The sequence below is a fragment of the Trachurus japonicus genome, chromosome 16, assembly GCF_045865225.1.
Source record: "Trachurus japonicus isolate A0001 chromosome 16, Traja_1.0".
NCBI lineage: Eukaryota > Metazoa > Chordata > Actinopteri > Carangiformes > Carangidae > Trachurus > Trachurus japonicus.
In genome coordinates, this window is record NC_140922.1 from 28160563 (window position 1) to 28187300 (window position 26738).

The 26738-nt window shown below is 43.3% G+C and overlaps 1 protein-coding gene across 1 annotated transcript; it reads left to right on the forward strand.

The window, feature by feature from the left end:
* The first annotated feature begins 3025 nt into the window (after positions 1-3025).
* vegfaa (vascular endothelial growth factor Aa) lies at positions 3026-13969 on the forward strand. The gene is made up of 7 exons (XM_085802952.1): positions 3026-3747; positions 5583-5628; positions 8150-8346; positions 8800-8876; positions 8971-9003; positions 10873-11004; positions 13582-13969. Exons 1-7 carry the CDS (start codon positions 3682-3684, stop codon positions 13601-13603), a joined length of 573 nt encoding a protein of 190 aa, XP_085659078.1. The 5' UTR covers positions 3026-3681; the 3' UTR covers positions 13604-13969.
* The last annotated feature ends 12769 nt before the right edge of the window (positions 13970-26738 follow it).

Sequence of the window (26738 nt, forward strand, 5' to 3'; positions counted from 1 at the left end):
ATTAATTAGGTCACTCAGAGGTAAAAAAAAAAAAAAAAAAAAAAGCTCTGCAGCTGCATGAATGAATGAAGCTGTGCAAAAAAAATGCAGTTCCTCGACTGGCCACCAGAATCCAAAAATGACTCACTCCCCATAGACTCCCATGTTAAAGAGACTACGAGGAGTCTCGGAAAGCGGAAGTGTTTTCATACTACATTTCCCATGAGCTTCCGCGCCCATTGTGAAATTCTTGGACCGGTGCAAGACGGATGAAAGCGAAAGCATTTGCCAAGAATGTTTTCATTCATCAAGAACGAAAGTCGGAGGTTGGAAGACGATCAGATGCCATCGTAGTTCCGACCATAAACGATGCCAACTAGTGATCTGGCAGCGTTATTCCCAAGACCCGCCTAGCAGCGTCCGGGAAACCAAAACTAGGAAATGCTGGGCGAGTCGACCACTAAATAATAATATCAAAATAACTATAAAGACAAAATGATATGTTTATCGGAAATGGACCCATTAACAAGTGTTGGTAATGTAGATTCATCCACATTAATATGAGACTCGTTTATAACCAAAAGCAAACTAGTTTATGGTCGTTTTCTCTCAACTATTTCGATATCTGAAACAAAACACTGCCCCCTAAAGGTCAGCCAATCAATCTATGATGATTGTCTCCATCCAGTCCACTCACCCTCATATACAAGTCAAATTAAAACCACTGTTGTTGACTAACATTAACTACAATATTATCGCTGTCTGAATCTAACCACAGGCTTGTTAACACTCACTCCACGTAATGGACGCCAACTCGGCCACCTCCCTGTAATTACCGGTATGTGTCACTTAATTCACCCAAAACAAACGTCGCTTCTTAAAATAGTCCTGTCGTCGATTATGTTTTTTCACCGCAAAACTGAAGGATGTTTCCTGTCTTTAATAACAGTTAATCTTGTTTCTTTTAACCACAATCGTTCAATAAACAACTGGTAACCTTGACAAAGTGCCTATTTCAAACCCAAACTACACTCCCTCTCTTGTACGTGTGGCTCTTATTTGTGGAAATTTTTAAGTGTAGCCAATGGATTAATGGATTAAGGATTGTGACACTAGAGGAAGTTATAATGCTCTGATTTACAGTCAGTGTGTCTCACTTCACGGGTATATTCCCTGCAGCCGGACATGTGGTCAAATGCCGTAAATCCATTGACTGGGAAGTGAAAGACTAGACTGGACCAGTCTGATGGGAAAGGCAGAGTTACAGAGAAACCAGTGATGCTGCAATTAATGGAAATTCATTTCCTTCATCATGGAACAGCATGAGATCAATATCTATCTATCTATCTATCTATCTATCTATCTATCTATCTATCTATCTATCTATCTATCTATCTATCTATCTATCTATCTATCTATCTATCTATCTATCTATCTATCTGTGCATGTGTGTGTGTGTGTGTGTGTGTGTGCGTGTGTGTGTGTGTGTGTACAGTGCAGTGATACCTAACCACTAGAGGGCAGACATGTGAACTATTTGAGATACTTGATGAGTAAATGAAGCCTCTGAACTGAGTGAAGCTTCATTACTGTAACTGACGTTTTCACCTGTGTTTAACTCTGTGTTTGGTCTCCACCACCAGCTCCTATGGAAACACCTGCATCTAAAGACTTACTATCACTTGTGTCTTTGTCACTACACTTCAGTATTTTCATGTACAAAGTAAACTCTAACAGTGAAGGATGGGTATAGCAGTAGGTGGCACAATTGCCTTGTAGCATCAAGGTTTCCAGGTTTTCCAGCTTCAACAGATAAATGAATATTTAGGGAAGGAAAACTGCCAGCTGCAGCCACCTAACCTCCACCGCTGCGTGCAGACTACAAGCTGAAAGTGCAGCTTTAAGCTTTTCTGAAGAAGTAACATAAATACCCCTTTTTTCCATTGGAGTTCAATTTCATTATCCACACCCAGGCCTGATCACTGCCAGACCTGTTGAATCAAGAAAAGGACTCAATTGAAAAATTCAAGAACAGATGAAAAAACAAAGTCATTGACATCTTTTAGGCCATTTTTATCACTTTTGGAATCCAGGCAAGCACGAACATAACTATTGTTCGTAAATGGCGAAAGCTTGAAACAGACTGACCACCACTCTACCAAAAATTACCCCAAGAGCATAGCGACAACTCATCTAGGAGGTTGTAAAATAACACAGAACATCTTCTAAAGAAGTGTATATATGTTCCACTGGGTTCATGATTCAGCCATAAGAAAGAAACGGGGAGAGTTCCTTGGAAAAAAAACACTGCTGTCCAAAAACAACACAAAGGCTCATCTTTTTTTGGGAAAAAGTTTAACATTTTGGGAGGTGTGCATCACCGTTACATCTGGTGTACATCTAATACAGCATGTCATAAACAGAGCACCATGCAAGTCCATCTCTGGACGGAGGTTTTGGAGTGGTCTAGTCAAATTCTGGACTTCACTCCGACCAACATTCGATGGCATGAACCACCTTTAAGCAAGCCGTTCATGCTCAAAAAGACCTTTTTTTCTTTTTGCAAATGCTTGATTGCACTTAATATAACCTTTTCACATAGGACCATATATGTTTGGATAGCTTTGTTTTTTCCACTTAATAAATTAAATCATCATTTAAAAGACACTACATGTGACACACAAGTTTGTATGCTACTTCACATCCTGTGTTTTAGTGTATATTCAATATCACGATATTTGCTTTGATGATGTTTTTTGCAGCTTTGAACTTTCTTTATTTCACTCCTGTTACTGACAGTTGACAGAGATCATCATCACAGCAGCAGCAGGAGCTCAAAGGAAAGCATGAGAATCATTGAAATCACACAGTCTATGTCATCAATGAAGAGAGCGCTCTCCCCCTCCTCCCCTCCTCCCCCCTCCCTTTCCCCAGCCAGCCCGCTCGCCTATTGGCTGCTCGTCCAGCACGTCCCCGCCTCTCAACTCTCCAGTGTGTCTCCTAGATGCCGGCAACCTTTAATAACGCATGAGCTCGAGCAGCAGCCGCCAAGAGGAGTGAGAAGACGAGAGAGGCTGGTACCACTGCTGAGCCGGGGATACGCTATACACAGTCGATGCTCCCCCCCTGAAAAGAGAAGACACACACACACACAGAGACACACACACACAGAGAGGCACAAGGAGGCTGCAGGATCACTTCATACCGGCGAACAGGAGCTGCTCCGTCCTCACACACACAGACACACACCTTCCTTCACTGCTGCGGGATCTATGCGCGCAAGAGACAGCGGTGCGTAAAGTTGGAGATCTGATCCGCCCGTGTACCGGCTCCCACTGTCACCAAGAGGACAGTTTCCCGTGTGGGTCCGTGGATTTTTTTAGAGCCCCGGCATAGTGTCGTCGTTGTTGGATGGTAAGCTTTCCTGCGGAGCGCTGCTGCTGCCGGGAGACCCTGGAAGTCTCTCCGTGAACGAGCCACATGCGCGTGGAAGATATGGATATGCTTTTGCTATAGCCAAGATTTGCCGCGGTTTTTTAAAATATTCATTTTTCATTTTTTTTTGACTGTGTTTTTATTTTATTTTGTTGATATCAGTAGATTTTTGACTTCTTCTTCTTCATCATCATCACCACCATCATCATTATTATCATCATCGGCTGCAGAGGTTTTTGTAAGGACTCATCGTGTGGAATTACAACCATGAACTTTGTTGTCAGTTTGGTACAGATCCTGTTGGCAGCGGTTCTTCACCTTCCCACTGTAAAGGTGAGTCTGTCTTAATGCTGCTGCTTATTAATTATTACACAGGGACGTGTGTGTGTGTGCTCTCTCTCTTTCTCTCTCTATCTCTCTCTCTCTCAGCTGCTTTGTCGCCTCGGCTATTCTGACTGTGTCACACACATGTATTTAACACAAAGATAACAATGTGCTCACGTCCCCCAGTCAATAAACACACACACACACACACACACACACACACAGGGAGGAGGAGGGAAGTGGGGGGTATTGTCTGTGTATACAATCTGTATAAAAACCTGGCTGCACGTGTTCATAATTAGCATCTCTTTGTGGGTTAAATATCAGCATTTTTGGCTCAGTTTGCCTCCATCTCTGCTCTTTATGTTGAAACAGCACAGCCCTTCTTTTTTTTCTTCCTTTTTTGTGTGTTAAACAAAGCCAGACTGTATTTAAAGTCGGTGTGGTTGAGATTGGCTCTATAATAATAAAACATTAGAGAAAAGCTAGATTAAATAAAATATCAATAGTGCATTGGCCAGTTAATTTCGGGGTACAAGGATTTATTCATGTAGAAATCAAATCCTGGCTTTGGTGTGGTCCTCGTTGTCTATACGGCCCTGGGATGTTGGGTGTGGGAATAAGTCTTAAAGTTGTGCTTTTGGTGGATTAAACGCACCTTGCTGTGCGCCGACCTGAATATTAACACGTAAAAATCACCTGAGCATCCCCACTTATTATTAGTGTCTCTGCTTGTTGATATTTTTACGAGGGTGAGCATTAAAGCGACAGTTTTGTGAATGGGCTTCTGCTGGAGGCGCGCCTTCCCCTTTCCACAGCTCCATACACACACACACACATAGACACACGCATACACACACTCAGCGCTGTGCTATTCAGCCGCAGGCTCCAGTCCCAGTGTGTGTGTGTTTTTTCTCACGGTTGCTCCGCAGCGTGAGGGAGGCAGAGACCCGGTTTCTCCTGTCCCGCCGCCCTGCGGGATGCCCACCAACTTCCCACACAGGCCCGGCCGCTTTCTCACGCAATATCTGCGCCGGTTTACAGCAGCACAGCCACATAAGGTGAACTGGAGATCTCCCAGGGATGCCGATTCGTCACGTCAACCGGTTTACGATCAAAACAAAAGGCCGCTTCCTGGCCTCACCTTTCAAAATAAAACAATGCCCCCCCCCCCCCCAAAAAAAGCGAAGCAGTTTGAGTAGGAATCAGTGCGACTTTTTTCCCTTCTTTTTTTCTAAATAGATTATTATTAGGCCTATTTTTTTTCCTTCAAAATAATATCAAACGCCAAACGGGACCAGATTGGTATTGAGCTGTAGGGAATGGGTTAACCAGGGTCAACTCTTATCACCAGATAACTTATTGAAATGATAGGCTACCTCATTACCACACCATTTATCTTCAAACCATGCAAAGATATGAAGCATTTTCTATTTTAAAGTGATGTGCAGAATATCTATTTCACACCTAAATTCTCATCCTCCTCCTTTGAGGTTTTATTGTGAAGGGCGCTCAGTGTTTCCTCCTGTGTGTGTGCGTTGAACTTCACAGAGCTGCTTCCTGCCTGGTTAACAGACGGTGATAGGGAGGAGGGGACAAAAAAAAAAAAAACGATCACAAGGTGTTTGACACCTGTGGTGACACAATCATTATTTATTACATCAGTCGTAATGATTATTTGACATGGCTGTAAATATAAAAGCTTCACGTGCTTTTATTTTTTTATACAGTCAAGCAGGAGAGCTATTGGAGGAAGATAAAGATGATGATGATGATGATGATGATGATGATATCAGTGCTTTTTTTCATTGATAAATCTTAAATCCTGCTCTGATCTCTTACAGACTGCCAGCATTAACAAGGGAGGGGACAAGAGTAAAAATGCAGAAGGTAAGTGTAATGTGTAATAAATGTATAATGGAGCTTATGACCACAGAGCCACCTAGTGGACATGAGAGGAAACGTGTGTCTTCATTAGCTTCTTTTATAAATGTCTGCAGCTCTGACAGGTGACAGGTGTATTTAGTAGGTTGCTGTGAGCCGAGGGGTTGTTGGTTTGGTTTGTTTTGTTTTGTTTTTTCCTTCTCCAGCGAACAGACTCAAAGTCCCAGGCAGCGATTAAAAGATCCAGCACTCAAAGGTCTCGACTGTGGGACTTTGGAGTCGCCAATAAAAGTGGTGCTGATTTCAAAATAGCTATAGGACCAGACTTTGACTGTGGCTTACTTAGTAGCGTAGTTCTTCACGAGCTTAACCCCGACTGTTGTGCAATGAATTCTGCGTTAATTAAGACCTTTTGAGGCCCGCTTTACTTCAACAGTTACATATGGGAACTTTTAGCAAAGAGTGAAACAATGAAATCGTGTCTTTTGTCGTCACTTCCTGTTCTGGTCAGGTGTCATTGATGCTGGCCTGAGCAGTCGAGTGTTTTTGGCTTAGGAAACCGAGTCAGTGGTGTGTTTGGGACGTGACCAGTCTGAGATATTTGGGATAAACCAGCTCCATGAGTTAATGTGAGAGAAATGGTGGAAATCTGCCAAGGCCACAATAATCTGCACCTGCTCCAGTTTTTGTTTCTCTTTTCCTCACCTGTTTCACGGAGGAGGAGGAGGAGGAGGAGGAGGAGGATCACACAGTCGAGCACCAACGCTCAGCCTTGGTTCATATTCGTATGTTTGTTTGACAGTGGCACGGTTGCGTTGAGGCCAAGGTTTTGGTCCTGTTGCCTGCTGGTGAACACAGACAGACAGAGACAGAGACAGAGACAGAGACACGGGCCGGCCGGTCTTCAGTGGAACAGGTTGAATGATGTGTGTGGTTTGCCGGCGTTTGTGAAGCAGGAAGTCTGCCATCTGCACGCCGCTGACCTTCACACACCCACACTGTCAGAGATCACACCACCTGTCAAACGCTGTCATATACACCGAGATAAGGCCGTGGCCTGATTACCGCTGCTGCTGCTGCTGCACGGCTTTTTGATAAAGCTTTTTTTTAAAATCCATTTAACACATTTTTTAATTCGAACAGATCCTGAAATATTAAGTCTCCTTTAAAACAAACACACACACACACACACACACACACTGAGAGCAGCAGTGAGACTCTGGAAACAATGGCGCTCTGTGGCTCAGAGGAGTCAGACTCAGTACCAGGCCGTTCTGATCCGGACGAGACGTTCAGGCTGGTTTTGGGTCGCGTTGTTGGTTCGTTTTTCTTTTTTTCTTTTTTTTTGAGTGACGCACCTCCAGGAGGATCTGTTACAGGATGATGTAAGACGGAGCAAATCTTCGGTTTGGAGGCAGAGAACCAGTTGAGCGTGTTGGCATGAGGCTGCAGTCTGCTGACAGTCCTCTGAACCAGATCCACCCCAGCCCAAGCCCTATAGTCTCTGGATCCTAGAGCAGGTGCCGGGGGGGTTTAGCTGCTAATGTCTGTTGGCCAGCAGGTCACCGTGGTGGAGCCAGACCTGCAGTCAGTCAGTCATTACAGAGCCTAGCTGAGAGCTCCATGGCACAGCAAGTGGAGGGAGTTTTCATTTCAAAAAAACAAAATCATTTCCGTGATGAATCTGGGTGTCGTGAGAGGATTTGCTGCCGTCTCTATTTCCCAGGGACAGCCAGGGTCGGATAAACACTGCGTCACACAGACTCTCTGTATTATTTGTATTGTAGGATTTTCAGAAAGCACAGGTCCGTATCTGCTTTAATCCAGAGGCAGAGAGACTCAGGGGTGGGCTTCCTGGGGGTCACTCACATGTCAGAGGTGAAGCCTGGCGCCACTGAGCCTGCAGGTCACGGCTGCTCCGACAAACCAAAGGGGGTCAGGAGTTAGCCAGAGGTCAGTGTGGGAAGGAACCCAGTCTGGTGATGAACTGAGGGAGAGATTACCGTCAGGCTCATGCAGGTCTACAGCCTTGATCTTTCAGGTCTTGGGTCCTCAAACGTCTCTCGATGTTAATACATGTTGCGTTAAAGTCAAAACTTTCCTGGCAACATCGTTCGTATCGGCTCAGCCAATGGATCTCCGGACGTGTTGATCCCTCGGTGTAGTTCTTGACAGTGAAGTGGTGGGTGTGGATCCGGAGGTGGTTCGACTCCTGGCTCGTCCCGTCTGTATGACACTGAACTAAAAGTGATGGACTGTAAAGAGCTTTGATTGGCTGCCATTAAGGAGGCGAGAGATGTTTCTTTGATCTTGACCAGTTTGACGTAGAGGAACAGTTTGTTTGTCCTACATTACATTACACATTGGAAACAAGAGGCCTTTAGTTCTTACATAACTCAGTGGTGAAGAAAACAGGAAGTTGTTCTGGATTATCATTATTATTCTTTATTATTATTCTATCATTTTCCTCTGATGATGAAAACGTAATCTCTCTTTCTTTCTTTTTTCTTTTTCTTTCTTTCTTTAGTCGTCCTTTTTAATGAAGTCTACAGTAAGAGCTTGTGTCAGCCCAGGGAGATGCTGGTGGACATCTACCAGGAGTACCCAGAAGACACAGAACATCTCTATAGTCCGTCCTGCGTGGTCGTCAAACGTTGCGGAGGATGCTGCAATGATGAGGGAATGGAGTGCGTTCCCTTGGAAACCCGTAACGTTACGTTGCAGGTGAGAGAAACCTGACCACTAAAGGGACATGATGATGATGATGATGCTAGCACCTTATTAGATTGATGCTATAATCATAGCTAGCTTTTTTCCAGGACTTTCAGTTTCATCTCATGGTCTTTGTCAATGAGTTAGAGTTGCTTTTTTTGACTAAATTTACAAACTCAGGTCAAATTATCACTCATAAAAACTCCACCCATTGATAAAAGCAATAAAGCTTGACTGAAAGCTCCATAAAAATCAAAACAAAAGTGGACTTGGTGTGAAGACAGTCCAGCAGAGAGTGAAACACTGAGGCCTGGTATCTCAGATATGTAGTTCACTCCTCTATGTTTATAGTCATTGATGTGGCTGGAGCAGCAGAGATGGTTCAGGTCTCAGTTTGGTGTTTTGACTCTGTTGTCTCGTCTCCGTCTAATCCTCATGCTCTGTCCTTCTCTTTCTCTCTTCAAGGTGATGCGGCTTAGACCGCATGTATCGCAACATACTGTTTATTTAAGTTTCGCAGAACATCAGAGGTGTGACTGCAGGTAAGAGGCTGTGGAGCTCATGTTCTCCTTCTCAGTGACGAATGACGCAGCAGAAACAGGAAATCTAACTCTTACTTCTTCTGTTTCGTTTCAGGGCGAAGCCAGACCTTCGAATAGAGAAAGAATAGTAAGTATGTTTTTGTCTCTACGTGTGTTGTGTTGTGAATCAGGGGAAATCTTGTGTTTTCTATAATGAATGTGTGTTGGGGGTTAATCAGAGACCTGGATCTAGCAGGTCTTCATGTTCATTCACACACCTTCTCCATCCTCTGACTAAAACAACATGAAGTGTTCAGTAGCAGCGTTTTCATCATTGTCACTGCGTTTGGTGATGCCACGGTTTTGTCGTCCAACTCAAGTGTACGAGGTGGAGGATACAGACCTGACCTCCACCTATCTTTACAGAGCTCTCTGCTCTTTTTATGGCAGCAGCTTTTACTGCTTTATGGTGCGGCCATAACGGCGTGAGTGATCGAGGCGTGGCGGACCACCCGCGGCCGTCTGCGCCGACTCCAGTTGCACAAACCTCGGCTACTTCCGCAGTCTAATCATAGCAACAGGTGTCAGGGAGTCAACCTATTTTTATTTTTAGAGGTGTAAATAGAGGATGAGCTGAAGTGAGGACTCGGGCCGTCACAGCTGACTTAGGCCTGTGTGTGTGTGTTTGTGTGTGTGTGCTACGTGGAGATTGTGTGTCTTGGCTCCTCTGCAGCCGGTCAGGTTGTTTAATTGGATAAAAGGAGTTTGTGTGTATGTGTATGTGCGTGTTTGTGTGGGTGCACCCAGCTGTGGGATCATATTGGTTGAACAGGGTTTATGACAAGGTGGTGGTCTATGACAGGGCAGGTGCTCGTTTAGATGCAGGAACACACACATCCTCACACACCTAAGCCCTCTGTGTATCCTGTGGATCAATATCCACCTAATGAGGGTGTCCAGCTCCTGTTTGCTTTGACCAGGTATTGATGGAGGCGCTGCAGGATTGTTCCTACCTCTTGTTTGTCAGGGTGTTGAGCTCAGCGAGGTGTCGTCGTCGGCTCCTCTGAGGCAGCGAGATGAGGTCTCCATGGCATTTCCTCTCTCTATCTTTAAGGCCGTCTGAGGCTCTGGTGTTGCTTATACTTCCTGTTTGGAGCTTTTCTTATCTGATGCCACGTTTCCTCCACCGTTCCAGTCCAGAATACACAAGTGGAGAAGTTCAGACATGTACATGTACAGCTTCACTTTACTTCACCTCACCGCAGCCTTGGAAAGTTCACTGATAAGTTCAGCTTCTACTGTTTTCATATTAAACAGCGCTGAAGGCCGCGACGAGAATTGATCCCGGTGCTGCTGAACGTCTTCTGACCAAATCGCTTCAATGAGACAAAGCATAGCTCCTTTTATATATCTACTTCTGTCCTTGTTGTGTCTCTGCTATGGCCTTCTGTCTCCTACACCGGCACTGTAACAGATAAAACTATAATAGCGTCTACCTCAGCTGACCGAGATCATCATATCACTGCACTTCTTCTGCTTCATCACCCTGGTTTTGGTTCTGCTTCTGGCTCTGGTTCTGGTTTGCATGACGTGTTTACATTAGAGACATTTCCTCCATGTGTTCTTACATAAAACAGACCCTCAGGTCACAGCGAGCAGCTTTTGTTGACACCTGTTAGCGCAGGATGATGTCACCGTTTAGGATTTTGTTGATTTCCACAAAATGTTTCATTGTTGCTTAAGTAGGAAGTTTTTTTTGAGCGTGACGGCAGTCGACTTAGCAGAAGCAAAGCTCCTGTAACAGACCACAGGGTCCACACAGGCCTCAAATCCTCTTCTGTGTAACCAATGCACATATTGTCTTTACAATGCGATCTCAGCAAGGGGAGGGTTGTAGGATAAGGATAAGGGGTTGGTTGGGGGGTGTTGCATGAATGTCTGTGTCGCCCTTTTCTGCAGAATTCGCTCTATAGCTTAGATCTCTTTCTCTCTCTCTCCCTTTTTGCTTCCCTTGCAGCCAGTGTGCGCCTTGCTCAGAGAGAAGGAAACGCTTGTTTGTGCAGGACCCTATCACCTGTAAATGTTCCTGCAAATTCACACAATTAGACTGCAAGTCCAGGCAACTTGAGTTAAACGAAAGAACTTGCAGGTTTGTTTACCATACATGTCACGATAAACACTGTGCCTTGAATCCCACCCCCCCCTCCCCACACCTCCCTCCTCCTCCTCCTCCTCTGTTTTTCCTCCCGTCTGCCTTATCTCTCCACCCATCTCTGTGCCTGTGGCGTAGCTGGAGTTCCTGCTGAGAGATGCATGCTCCTCCCTGCTCCTCCCTTCTTCTTCTCCGTCCCGCTCTGTTGATGTGTTGGTGTTTGTCGATGGGAATGTGGCAGCTCCGTGCTTCCCTGTGTTTTTGCTCCGTCTCCCGTTGGACACATCAGACTTTTTTAAGGCTGATGTGGTCATGATAGATCACCACCACCGTCCGTGTTGTTTATGGCGTGTATCTGTTTGCATGTTGCTCGGCTCAGACATTAAACATCATCAGTGTTTGTTATGTAAGTGTGGGGTTTAGACCAGACCACATGTTCATATAACATCAGTGTGGATGAAGCAACAAGCAGCTGTTGGTAGAAACAGGTCCTCCAAACTGAACGACCATTGACACGGTCGGTTCCCGCCCTTTTCCTGACTGCAGCAGCAGCAGCAGCAGCAGCAGCAGAAGATACTCCAGAGATAACATGCTCAACATCACTGTCAACCTCATGACCGGCTGCGGTTAGCCTTAAAACACAAGTTAAGAGCTTGGTTTGGATTAGAATAAGTACTTGTTTAGGTTCAGGAGGCCTTCATCAAGGTTAGAGAATGACCATGGGTAAAAAAAAACAACAGACTCTTGGTTTAAAAAAGAACAAAAGTCCAACCATTTGCCAACCCAGGTCACATGACTTCCTCCTTCACTGTCGCTGGCATTTTTAACCACCTAGAAATCGAACCTCCAGAGCATCAGCAGCTGTTGAGAGAGAGTCGTTTGTCTTTTTGTTGTTATTGTGCAGCTACTGGCTTTTTAAAAAAAATGGGAGTGGGGGTCCGAAATGTGTAATAGAGATTATCAACATTTATGGAGGTGAAAATGATCAGAAAGTGTAAGAGTCCACTGACTCTGAGCAGCAGAAAATAGTGACTTTAAATGTCTTTGCATCCTGATTGGTCAAATGATAAAGGTGCATGTGACACAACGTCCTGACCATTGCTTTCTGCTGCCTGTTTCCTTATTTGGGAAATAGGATTAAAAAACAAAAACAAAAACAAACACCTAAAACATACTACTTCCTTTCCCAGAGCTTTCAAAGTCTTCATTACTATCACAGCCACTGATGAAGACCATGTGGTTTGGCTGAAAGCTCTCACGGTGGAAAGTTAGAAGATCTTAAATTAACACCGTATCAGCTGTCTGCATGTCGACCAACCACCAAAAATCTAACTTGGACAGGTACGAGGTTTTCAGACGTCAGAGAGGGATATAATTATCTACCTGCAATGAGAGAGAGTGGGGAGAGGTGGGGGGGGGGGGCTGCATGTTTCTCCGTAGTGACGGGTGGTGTGGGGTGGTTTGGGGGGTGGGTGGGGGCTGCTAATGTTGTGTTCATGCCGTTGCTGCTCTCTGCTCGTGTGTCGTTTCCATCATCACTAATGAGCGGAGGTTAACTCAGAGCTGGGAACGCTGCCCCCCCCCATCTCACCCCCCCCCCCACCCTGAGTTAACAAGGCCGTGTTTCACGACCTCCCCTGACCCAGCCACCCTCCTGTGACCCCTGACCCCCCGAGGGCCCCCCACACTGCTTTGGATTTAGAGAGCCACACACTTCTGGGGGTGGAGTGACCGCTGACATGATTTCCAACTGGCTGCTCAGCGTTCAGGAGAGAGTCAGGAGAGAAGGGGGGGGGGGGGGGTCTTGGGTTGGGTGCCTACTAGGGGTGGGAATCTTTTACTATCTCACGATTTGATTTTTGGGGCTACGATTCGATTCAAAACGATTTGATTCCTAATGATTTCTGCTTCAGTCTATCGGTGTGCAAAGGATCCTCATGATCTACTCCAGTCTGCTTTGCAAGACAGAATGACTAAAGTGTCTTTTTCACATTTATTGAGTTTTAAACATTTACCCATGTTGAAACTGTTGCATAAAAGCAATATAACATATTGCTTAAGTAACACAATCAAAAGTGCTTCTTTATTGAAAATAGTGCAGTTAAACATGCTGCCTTTTAAATTCTAAGGAAATGGAGGCCGACAGCCAGTAGAGTTGTTTCATTTTTGTATTTTTTAAAATCGATTTTGGGACATTTTATATCGATTCTGAATCGTATTAAATGAGAATCGCAATTGTTATGTGAATCGATTTTTTTTGGCACACCCCTAGTGCCCAATCACCACTCCTCCCCTGTAGTTCCCGCTCTAACCCCGTCCCCGCCTCCACACACTCAGAAAACATAGAGACACGAGACCAAACCTTTTAACTGTCCATCAGAAAAAGAACAAGGGGTTGGAAATCAATCCAATCCCTTACAACCCCCCCAGCAGCCCCCTCCCTCACCGTCACCATCACCTCTACCTCCTGTCGTGCCCGTGTTTTGTTTTGTTGCATGGATGTTGCAGTTGTGTCATAATCTGTGCGACCACTGGGCTCGTCACTTAACCGCCGTCTCCTCTTTCCCTCCACAGATGTGACAAACCGCGGAGATGAGACCATCAACACTGTTATGAAGGAATTATTTTTATGGCACAGCACTTTGAAACCCGAGGATGCATTCCGTGCAAGGACACGAGACGACAACGCAAGACAGGACACTTTGGATGCAAGATCTTGCTACTGTCCGTTTTCCGCCCGATGATATTAATATATATGTACATATATTATACGTACATCGACAATGTGTATTGCTGCTATGTTAAAACAAAAAAGACAACTATTTAAAAGCAAAAACGAGTGCGCCGCCGGCGTGTGAATGGGGAAAAAAAACCTCTCAGTTGGCGTTCTGAGAGAAGAAATCTTATTTTATGTAACACTTCACTGGATGCTGGTCTGCTGTGGATATGGACATCTGAAATAAGAAAAAAAGACTGGTGACCACGACTTCATGAAGCAGTGCAGCAGGAGTCGAATCCGCCTCTGAAGAGACTGAGGTGTGGATGGACGGATGGACGGTTGGGTGGGAGGGAGGAGGAGGAGGAGGAGGAGGAAGAGGAGGAGTGCCTGTTGTACTTGAACTGAATGGCAGGTCCAAGGACTGTTTCCTCTGATGTGAAGTTGCGTCTCCACCATGAGGACTCACCTTGAAGAGACATGTGTCATGTGCTGTGGCTGGTGATAGATAATGTGAAGATGACTCTCTTCCCTCAGTTGGGGGGGATGGAGGCGGGGGTGGGGGTTACCTCATGAAGGCTGGACATGGTGAAGTTTAAAAAAAAAAAGAAAGAAAAGAAAGAAAGAAATGTAAAGATTCAGTGTTTAAACTGGGTCTGAGTTCGGCCTCCTGCTTCCTGCTCCAGCCTCTGTCACGTAACTCCCTCCTTGGTCGAGGCGTTGGGGGGAGGGATGGAGGGATTGGGGGGGGGGGTCTCTCTCTTTGTGCACAGAGTTTTGTTATTTACACTTTGAGGTATTGTGTTTCTTTCAATGTCTTGAGACCAGGTTGTCTAAAGGGATATTACTGTAGTTTCTCTGTAAAAAAAAGAAACCGAACGGACGAACCGATCTCGGAGCAGATCGGCACCTCACTGTAGAAAAATCCACGACCTTCCAGTTTCCTTTTTTATTTATTGGCTTTGTGTGTGTTCCAAAGAAATCGTCACGTCCACAACAGAGCAGTTCATCATGAAAAAAACATCCGTGTAGAAAGATATCCCTCTTGTTTAGTACACTACACCTAATTTATAGAATATGTCCAGTATTCTGTGTTATATATATATATATTTATATGCAGTGTTAATTTTTTTGTCTTCAGTCTGTCTGTAGACTGAACCGGACAACACGTTGTATGACTGTGACTGAAAGACAAAAAAAGCTTTGACATTCCTGATTTAAAACGAAAGCTGCGTTTCACACCAGCCGGAGGGAGGAGGGGGTGAGGGTGGGGGAGGGAGGGAGGTGGGGGATCATGGTAGGCCTGTTGACCGACAGTAACCCCAGTCACCAACGTGTGTGTGTGAATGAAGCACCGACACAGGTGTTTCTCATTCTGGACTGGGGTTAGTGGACATGTGGTTTTGCACTTGTGGACCCGAAGACACGTCATTACTGAGGACTGAAGGAGTCTCGTAGCCACTGATCAGCTCGGACCTAAAACGTTTTGTGAAGACTTGTCCAATCAGACTGAGGCCTCTGGTCTGAGGGTGCGGTGGCGGCGGCGGCGAGGTGGCACAGTGTTGTTATTTTGTTTTGTTTTTTTGTGTTTGTCTTTTTTCTTTTTTAAAACCGGGCGCTAACGTCACATCGTGGTGTTAAACTGTGACTCAGCAGGATACGGCACGAACCCAAAACCTGTAACTGTTACCACATGAGGAGAAGAAAACCATGAAAAACATGGAATCATCTGATGTTACAATTAAAATACTAATATAAGACAAGGCCACTGTAATACACTGTGAATTGGACCTCACATGTCAGAATCAGTTCATCATTTTATCAATAATCTTAACTTAATTATGACTTTTATATTCACTAATTGAACCAGAACAATCCTGAAGTGACACTATAAACAGCTAAATTCATAAATGCAGTATATAAGACCTTATAGACTCAGGTCTTCTCCTTCTTCCACACAACAACGCTGTGATGTTCTCGTCGAGCTGAGTCATGCTGCAGGTTCTCATTATCGGATCCTTGTAGCCTGAAGCTGCCGCACAGGAAACGTCTTCTCCTGAATCCCGTCTGTGTCTCTGTTAGCTCCAGCTGTGCCACAGCTGTTCCCGTGCCGCCCGCCCGCCACCCTCAGACCAGCAGGCCTCTGAGACGGGCTGCTGGCTCATGGGCCAACGCCTCTCCGCTCCTCATCGTGACTACATTCTTACATGTATTTAAATGACTTCTTTCTTGTACAGCCACACATTTTAGTATATTTTCACATTAATATATTTATTGGTGCTGTAAGATGTTTTACAATAATAATAGTCTTTTTTTTGTTGTTTTTAGTTAACTATTAAAACATATTTATTTTGAAAATACAATGTTCTTTTTTATTAAAAGTCAACTAGTTTGAAATCCGATCATTTCAGTGTGAAAATGATGGTGTCATGAAGACCAAACTGGACCGGTTCTCAGAAACCTATAAAAGTGCATTATTTGCATTTCCTTTTAAACAAAACAAACACACTTGTTGAGAACAGATCACCATTTCATACACCTGCTTCATGCATGAGACGAGCAGCATTGGACGTACGACAGCTGGAAGAAGTGCTAGCTGTTAGCTGCCACACACAGAAAGTAGCTAGTGTAGGCCTATCAGCTGTTCTCTATAAATCACAGTTCCTCTCTACACTTTTGGATATTTGATTATTCTTCAGAAACCACTGCCCCATTAGTTTGTCAGGTGCTGAGTGAAATGTTAAACAACACTCCTCTAACTCTCAACCATCAACATGCAGCCATGCTAGCAGCTCTGAGGTCATAAGGGCCTGCTTAACCTGCTGAGTCCTAATGTAAGTGGACAGATACCAACAAACCATTAGCACCCCAGAGCAGAGTGACAGAGGATTAATTGACAAGTAAGAGATTTATTTTATAATATTTTTTAATAATTACTTATAGCCTGATAACTAAGTCAATATCATAGTATTTTACAGCTGATGACAGCATGAAACAATGCAGTTAGGCTACTGAGAATAACTGTTAGCCTAATTATACCCTATTATAGGTATTATAATTATTATTCTCTGTGTCAAAACAATTATAAAATATGATATTATTAGGTTATATATAAATCAAACCTTTTAGACCCAAATAATGGAGTCTGTCTGGGGCTTGGTTTGATGCAGTATATCATGTATATGATATTGAAGTATATGAAGTAGCCTCCACCCATCCATCCATTTTCTTCCGTTTGCTATGTTCACAATGAAAATCTGGTCATCTTCTAGTAACTTGTCCAAAGTAGTCCAAAGTGGAAAACTTGATATTAAAAAATATTTCATTATCAAAATCAGAGTTAAAAGCAGAGAGTTTGTATTTTATATAATGTAGTGAAAGTTTGGACATTCCTAACAAAAAAATAATAGTCACGTAGGCTATATATCTACTAGAAACATAAAGTAAATACACTTTGTTAGTCTACTAATTACTCTGCCATACCTAATGGTCCATGAACTAAATGATAGTAGCTGAAAGGTTTGGATTTCCACTCATTATGAAGGCATCAACCGTATTCAGGTTTGTTCCAGTTAAGATTTTTTAGCTGAATAGTTGTACAGAGTCCAGAGTTTCAGGACTGAGCTTCCACTGTAAATCTTAAATGTCATCCAGCTACAAGAAGTCCTTGGCTTCATCCTCTGGGGATCTTGATCATCTCAACACTTGATGGCAGCTACCTGGACCACAGCAGCAGTGCACCACCCTGACATCTCTGCAGCCGCGGTGTCTCTCAGTCCTCCAGAGCAACAGCAGCACAACACACATTCATTTCGCTCTGATAAATGACCTGTTGGCAGATAATCAGCCTCTGTGGTCTGAGCAAACGAGTTAAATTTGTTTAGGCCCAACATTATGACAGCGTGACTCATTTTATATGACATGGATCAAATGAAGAAAGTTTTCCCTGCTGGTTTCCAGAGGTGTGGACTTGGACTTGAGACTTGAGACTTGACTTGGACTTGAGTCCCGATTTTGATGACTTAAGACTTGCTTGATCAAATCAAAAAAAGACTTGGACTCGCTTGGGACTTGATGCCAAAGACTTGAGACTCTACTTGGACTTGAGAGCAAAGACTTGAGACTCTACTTGGATTTAACCCTCTTGACTTGAATTCAAGTCAAGTCACAAGCAGCAAGCACAAATATTAAAATATTTAAAAAAGTGTCACATCAATGTTATACTGTAGCAGCCAGCCAGAGACATTCTATATAGACCCCACTCTTGTTATCAGTCTTGGCTGTATAATTAATGCCAACATACTAATTCCTACCACACACATAAAGATAATCTGGCTGATTTTGCTCCGATTTTCCCCCTTCCGACCAAAGACAAAAATTGCCCGATTATCTTGGCTCTTAAGAGTATTTTATGAGATTCTCCTGTGGTGTGTGGTGTGTTAAGATTTAAATTCTCCCAACGATCGGCTCGTAAAACGGTCGGCGGCGACAATCGTAAATATTGAACATGTTCAGTATTTACGATTGTTGGTCCCAACAATCGTGACCGTTTGGATCAAAAGTCGGCTTGTGTGTGGGGGAAGCCGACAATCTCGAGTCACCGGCTCTGCGGAATTTGACGTGAAATTGAATGTAACCAATAAAGAAGCAGCTGACTGCAGCACACGTAGCATAACAAACCAGTGTGGCTAACGGCTCCATGGCATGGATCTATATAATACATCCATGCACCATGGCTACCATCAACAGAGTACGTCAGATCACGTTTGATCACACAAGATTTCTGGCGTGTTACTGTACGTCAATTTTAAATAGCTTTATTGGCATGAGAAGGCAGTGCTTATATCAGGGGTCTCAAACTCAAATGAGCTGGGGGCCACTGCTGGCACTGTCATCTCAGTGGGGGGCCACTAAAGTTTTCAAGACGAGTATAAAAAAAATCACAAATATTTCTGAAAACGGGGTTTATTTTCAAATATTGTATGATAATTAGGGCTGTCAAATGATTAAAATTTTTAATCCTTTAATTTCCTGAGTTAATCACATAGTCATAGACAGCGTTTACTTTTCACGTCAAGACGCGGGCTGGATGTAGGGGGGCCGGGAGTTTGAGACCCCTGGCTTATATCGACAAAGCATATCACAATAGAATATTAATAAAAATAAACAGATGAATAAGTGGCAGAACATTAACAATAAAATATAAACAACTTAACAATTGAGGCGTGGTCATGATCTTTACTTATCATTAATTATAATCGATTTGTTTGGGACTCGAAACAAAAATCTTAGGACTTGGTTGGGACTTGAAAAAAAATCTTAGGACTTGGTTGGGACTTGAAAAAAAATCTTAGGACTTGGTTGGGACTCGAAACAAAATCTTAGGACTTGGACTTGACTTGGGACTTGAGAGCAAAGACTTGAGACTCTACTTGGACTTGCAACATAGGGACTTACTCCCACCTCTGCTGGTTTCCACAGTAGCTGCTGCTTATGTAATTGTGGTCTGGAAGACAGATAGGCTACAGGCTTCCTGTGAAGTTCTGCTTCCCTTTAAAATATGATGTGTTGAAATTCAGAGGTGAGCAAGATTGATACTTTAGCTTCTGTTTAATATTTATTCTTCTGTTTTCTACTGAATTTTCTGATCTGTTTTACACTTCCACTATCTTACTATTGTTCCTCATTGTGACGACACTGTACCATCAACCATCGACATGTTTCTACCAGCAAAGCCATGCTGGCAGAAACAAGGTTTTAACCTGCTGAGACCCAATGTAAGTGCATTTTTAATAATTTTAATAATATTTTTAATGCTTATAATTGAGTAAATATCACAATGTTTTGCTACTGTAGGGTACTTATACCCAAATAAGACCTATGTGTTCTTCTATTTTAAAATGATGTGTTGAAATTCTGAGGAATGATTACTATTTAACTTCTGCATAATTTATTTTCTTCTGTTTTCTGCTGAAGTTTCTGATCTGTTTTACACTTTCACTGCTGTAATATTGTTCCTTATTGTGGTTCATTTTAAAGGTGACACTCTTTCTGCTATCCTACAATCAACCATCAACATGTTAGCAAAGCCATGCTAACAGCTCTAAACATAAGCATGCAAAAGAGGGGCCTGTTTAGCCTACTGAGACGCAATATTAGTGGACAGATATCCATACAAACCCAGAGCTAACTGACCAAAGTTTAATGGTCTACTCATTTTTAAATAAGTTTAAAGGGATAGTTTAACATTTTGGCAAATTGGCCATTACCATAATCCCTATAGTCATAGCAGTAGGTTTGTTACCTTTAATTGTCGGAGCGGAGCCGTGAGCTGCTCCAGAGCTACGCTACCGAGGCTAATGGGATTTCTTGGTTTCCCTCATCAAACTCATCAAATACACAATCCAACAACTCCAAAACGCTCTGGTGGACAAGTTGTGACCTGCACATTCACCACGCTATGAGATAATAACAGAACGTTACCAGACAGAGTTATTTTAGAGGTAAATGTAGAGACTGCTTGGCGAAAAACTGCCCCCGACAGGAACGCGCATCAGCTGTTTTGCATGAATTTACCTCGAAAACAACTCACGTCCCATTATTATCTCATAACGTGGTGAATGTGCAGGTCAGAACTTGTCCACCAGAGCGTTTTAAAGTAGTTTGACTGTGTATTTGATCAGTTTGATGAGGGAAACCAATAAATCCCATTATCCTCCGTAGAACATCTTACACTGACAATTAAAGGTAACAAACCAACTCCTAAAACTAGGCTATAGGGATTATGGCAATGGGCCAATTTGCCAAAATGTTGAATTATCCCTTTAAGCCTATTTCATCCTCATTTGTGACTATTTAAATAATATTCTCAATGCTAATAGTAATAATTAACTCAATATCATAATAGTTTGACAGCTAGTGACAGAATGGGATAATACATCAGCTACTGAGAATAACTGTGGCATACCGTAGTTATACCCTATTACATAATAAGATGCCTGTGTGTTCTGTTTCCCATTAAGTGTTGACATTTGGAGGTAAGTAAGATTGATACCATAACTTCTGCATAATATGCGTCCTTCTTTTTTCTGCTGAAGTTTCTGATCTGTTTTACACTTTCACTGCTTTTGATATTGTTCCTCATTGTGACTCAGCAACATTTAGACAACCACATCTCTGATTTTGTCAGTGTTGGTGTTGCTCTTGGCCGTGTGGATGTTTTCTGTGGCAGCTCCACTGAGCTTTTCCAGCTTCATTTATTGAAGTTCTGCCAGATAAACTTGGTAGATCATCTACAACCTCGCTCATGCCGCTGAATGACAGCTGACTGGAAAACGCGTGTGTTTCTGTTATATGAGCCTGTGTGAGTCAGGAGCCATAAAGACGACGTGGGAGCACTTTGCCACCGCTGAGGTATCGCGCTGTCACAAACAATTAGGAATCAGTGGGATATGGACGTGTTGACGTTCCTCAGCACAACAGATTTGAGGCATAAATAAAGACCAGTTAGAGCACTGAGCCCCGCTGCTGCTAAATACACACAGGAATGCTGCAAAAGATTTGATCTGTGATTAAGGGGAATTTAAAAAAACATCAGTTCACTGGTGGAGTGAGTGTGGGTGGACTTTACACCGCTGCCTCACTAATGCCACAGGCAACAGGAACCTGGGAACAACCTTCATATCCTCTGTGCTCTGAGTTTAAATGTCTTCAATGTGTGGGTAAAATCTACAAAGTCTTGTTACGGTAACTGAGCTACTTCATCATGCGCTCTTCATACCTCCACCGTGAAAGCTGCACTTAATAATTTATCTAAACAACAGGTCTAAATGATTGTGTGTTTGTGTGTAATGTTACAGCTGTTTCTGCAGCTGCAAGCTCGTTTTGCATCTTTCAAGTTTGTTTTGGTTCCGCAGAGCTTTCACAGTTTTTATGTTTATAGCAAACAGCAGACTCAACCAAAGAGCAGCTGGTGAACATAGCAGAGTATTTATCTTCTGAAGAGCCGGATACTTCCCCCAGGAGCTGGTGGAGACCAAACACTGAGCAAAAAAGAGACACAACTTCACTTACATCATTTTTGATCTTTAGCTACTTAAAGGGATAGTTCAACATTTTTGAAAAATTGGCCCATTGCCATAATCCCTATAGTTTTAGGAGTAGGTTTGTTACCTTTAATTGTCGATGCAAGCTATTTTTAGAATGGCGGAGCAGAGCGGCGAGCTGCTCAGAGCTACGCTATAGAGGCTAATGGGATTTCTTGGTTTCCCTCATCAAATTCATCAAATACACAATCCAACAACTTCAAAACGCTCTGGTGGACAAGTTGTGACCTGGACATTCACCACGCTATGAGATAATAACAGAACGTTATGAAACAGAGTTGTTTTCAAGATAAATTCATGCAAAACCGCTGATGCGTGTTCCCACCAGTAAGCAGTCTCTGCATTTGCCTCAAAAACAACTCAGTCTCGTAATGTTCTGTGCGTGGTGAGTGTACAGGTCACAACTTGTCCACCAGAGCGTTTTGGAGTTGTTGGATTGTGTATTTGATGAGTTTGATGAGGGAAACCAAGAAATCCCATTAGCATCCGTAGCGTAGCTCTGAGCAGCTCGCCGCTCTGCTCCGCCGTTGCACCGACAAAGGTAACGAACCTAAAACTATAGGGATTATGGCAATGGGCCAATTTGCCAAAATGTTGAACTATCCCTTTAAAGTGGAAATAAGGGACAGTTTGCTCTGTCATAACTCCTTCTCCACCTTCCTGCCACAGTCCAAAAACAGACAGGTTTATTGGCTACTCTAAATTGCCCATAGTGCGTAAATGTAAGTGTGTGTATTGATTGTCTTCTATATGTGGCACTGCAATAGACCGCAAACCTATCCAGGGTGTAACCCTAACCCTTGTAAGTGGTGTATAGACAGTTGATGGATGGAGTGTTGGATATAGCCTGCAGCTAGTTTTGTGGACAAAATATCAATGACTCAAGGTTTTTGGGTGTGGACCTCCAGGACCACCTCAGAGAGCTGGAACATGAAATTGACAGGAGGCTGCAAGAAAGCAAAGGATGGAGGGAAGGAAAACATTTCAGACAAGTGTAGCCTTGCGGACAAATATTGGACTCTCAGTTTGACGACTACCTTTCTGCATCTGCTGCACAACACAAAAGACAAACTGGAATAACTCTTGTACAAGATCCCTTCTATAATAAGCATTTATAAAATTATTATCTATGCATGATTGTGTTTTTGTGTATAGTCTGCACACAGCTTTAACTTCCTGAGTTTGTTTTAGATAAACAACATTAAGATTATTGACTGGGCTTTGTTTCTCCTTAGTGAGCTCAGTGATTATAAATCCAGCTAAGCCGTATATTTTGGCCTCCAGTTTACTTGTTCCACCTCCGACGAGCGGAAAGTCAGCTCGAAATATTCAGCGCAGTCACCATTACTGCTGCAGTCGCTGAGCAGGAATACTGTAAGACGGTTCCTGTATGCTGGAGGTGATGAATCAGCTCATGAATGAAGTCAATGATGGAATGAGGAACTGAAGATGGGGAAGAAGGGATGACTGGAAACTGTCGTGACGGTGATGGAGTTCCTCTGATGGGCTTGGTTCACGCAGTCACACTGATTTTGTGTGTGCGTTCGTGCCTGAGTGCTTGTGTGTGTTTGTTTTTATGAGTGTTTCTCCACAGGAAACAGGATGAGGATGAGCTAAATACTGTAAATCATAATTCATTTATTAATTTTGACCTTTTGCTTCCCTCTTCCTCTTTTTTTTATTGATTATTATTTTATTCTGACGCATGGACAAATTAAATAATGAGCATGAAGTGGGTGGACATGAAGTGTTGCCTCATCCGACCATATCAGTCAGACTGCATCTTACTGGGAGTTAAAGGACAATGGGCTTTATGCACAGCTTCACTACTTCCTGAATTAAGCCACCTCCTTTATTTCCTGTTTTACATTATTGGACCAACTGATTAATCCAGGTGTGTGTGACCATTGTTGTGAGGTCAGACACACCTGGATTAATCAGTTTGTCCAATAATGTTAGACAGGAAATAAAGGAGCTGGCTTATTTCAGGAAGTAGTGGAGCTGTGCATAAAGCCCATTCCGGGCAAATTCAACTTGGAGCTGTATTTTCCTAACATTTTAGGTCTAAAAGAAGGAATCTGAAGATTTTAAACATGTTGGCTTGCTTGAAGTAAATAAACCTCTCAGTGCATGTTTGAGTAGCCATCTCACGCTGTCTGTGGGAAAAAAATTGCGGTTTTGAGGGATGTAAACAGCCTAAGCAGCGGAACTTCCATCCGCTCCCATTCATCGCTGCCGTGGCGATGCGGGGACAGACACAACTACCACAAAACAGGAGCAATTAAACTGAAAATCTTCAGATTCCTTCTTTTAGACCTAAAATGTTAGGAAAATACAGCCCCAAGTTGAATTTGCCCGGAATGGTCCTTTAATGTCTATCAGCTTCTTCTACAACCATTTTTTTTTTTTTGGCAACAGGAGGTGTCAAAGAGAGAAAGAGAGAGAGAGAGTGCATGTGTGTGTTTGCGTCTTAATTCACTGTTACAGGCTGAGGGGAGGAGGAGGAGTGAAAGAGATTACACACGGTATTTTCCACTCCGTCTGTGTGCTGTAACCTGCCTCTGATCTTTCCTGAGTAATTATTTAAGTGGAAAGTAGTTGGGAAACGGTGCTGCTGTTTCTGCTGCTGCTGCTCAGAGCTGCAGAGTTGTCTTTTGTTTTGTTTACTCTTCATGAAATAACTCTTAAAATGATGTTTCATCTGAAAAATGTTAAAAGTCGTTAAAGGCTGTTTCACATTGTCTTAAAATTTTCTTCAATTATAAAGTGTGTTTTATTATTGTAGATAGACATAAAGCGACACATGTCCTTAAGTTTCTTTTTCTCTCTCAGCTGTTTCACTACTAACTCTGACACTAGATTTAGCAACATGCGCCTTGGATACAAGCTACAGATGGTTGATGTTTGTGTTGACCAGGTCATTTTACAACACATGAGGCTGAAGCCAACCGCTCTAATACAGTCTGGTGGTCTAATATGACATTATCGCCATGGCAACATCTACCTACAGCATCCAAGTAGACCAGACGGAAACTAATGGCTGGGATTGGCCCCCTTTTTCCTGTTGTGAACCAATTCATCCTAATCATTAAAGGAATAGTTCCCCCAAAAATGGAATTCAGTCATTCTTGACTCACTCACATTCAGGACTGTTTCGGCTGTAAAATGACGTAGGTTCCAGTAAACTCTGGACTATATCCCTTCAGGACACTTGGATTGCAGTGGACGAGTAGTAAGGAGGAATATTACAAGGTTCTTGTGTAATTTTATGGACTTTTTGTGTCGGGCCCTATTACTCTCATATAAAGTTTTCATTGGACTACGGACCGGCCTCCCGGGTCTCCAGATGCACTTTGAGGAATAAAAAACTACTCCGGAGTATTCATCAGCATGAGGGTGAGTCAATAATGACCGAATTTCATTTTTTGGGTGAATTATTCCTTTAAACTTGATCCCTAGACAGGATCCTCAGAGACCGAGCTGTGTCTCTATACGTGTCAGCTCCGACACTCAGTTCCGTACAGGACATAGTTCTGGTTTTGAAGGGAGGAGACGTCGCATCTAGTCTCCATTCAGCTCCTCACAGCTGGACCACAGCAGCTCCGCTCCCCCGCTGTGACGCTGCCGCAGAAATAGTGCGGCGATGAAGACAGACTGTGCTGGGCTAGACACAGACCAGACCAGACTAGATCAGACCACATTTATATCTCTTGTGTCTCGTGGAACAATTAGATCACAAATTCACGTCACCACCACCACCAGATCACACCTGGTCACACACTGACACCCAGACACTGTGATTACATTTCTGAGTTTACTTGAGGATGTGTTTTTTTTTTATTTGAAAGTGGTTTTTAATATAAAACAATACAAGACTCTATAAACAATGTTATTACAATGTATCATGTATTTGTTGAGCTGAGCCGAGCCTTTTTTGTACTGTCCGGAAATGACAAATAGGTTAATGATTAGACAAGATCATTAATATTAACTAAGACAACAAGTATGTGTGAGAAAAATGTAAGTGAAGTTAGAACAGAGAGAAAAAGAGGCTGTATCAGAGGGAGCAGTGAAGTGAGGCGACCGTTTGAACCCTGATGTGGTCTGTAGAGATAAAGAACTGAGCTCTCTCACACACACACACACACACACACACACAGTCCAAAACAGTCTACACATCCATATGATCCCAGTGTAATGATAGGTAAGTGTGTATGTGTGTTTGTTTGTGGTTATGTATTCCTTACGTTCTGGGGACTGTCGTTTTTAAGAGTCACATTATGGGGACTTGAATTATATCGGGGTCTGAATTATAATGTAGATCAATAGATTCAAGACTAAGTGTGTGTTTGTGTGTGTGTTGGGCACACCATGGAGTTAGTGAGATCTGTGCCTGCATTGTGGTAGATAAGCTGCACTAGTCTGACTTGGGTGTATACACACATACTCTCTCAAACACACACTCCAGTGCAGCAAGATGCTCACACGTGTTACAATAACATGAACAGTGTGAGTGAATTAAACCCAACCCCCCCATCTCTCTCTCAACTCCCCCCCCCTCTCTCTCTCTGAGTTTGCAGGTTGACCCCTTGCCGAGCCGAGCAGCCTGAGAATTATGAGCAGCTTAGCCACTTCATTTCTTGACCCAGAATGCCCCTGGGCCTCTGGGGGAAACTTTCAGTAGGAGGACCAGTAAAAGGCAGGGGGGGCATAAACAGTGAAGTGACTTCATCCCACAGTAAAGTGCTGTGTGATATATGGAGGCTGCTGGGAGTTAGAGGAGGCCACAGCATGGGAGGTGGTGGACCTCTATCCTTACATGTCCTCTGTCCGGTCTCTTTCTCTCTGGGGATCGGTCTTCGTCCTATTAACAAGTCTTTACTCTGTCATTTACACCCCAAGCAGAGCTG

Coding starts and splice junctions, on each gene's coding strand:
- vegfaa (XM_085802952.1), top strand. CDS start 3,682: ATGAACTTTGTTGTCAGTTTGGTACAGATCCTGTTGGCAGCGGTTCTT. Junction 3,748..5,582: donor TTCACCTTCCCACTGTAAAG/GTGAGTCTGTCT, acceptor GATCTCTTACAG/ACTGCCAGCATTAACAAGGG. Junction 11,005..13,581: donor TTAAACGAAAGAACTTGCAG/GTTTGTTTACCA, acceptor TTCCCTCCACAG/ATGTGACAAACCGCGGAGAT.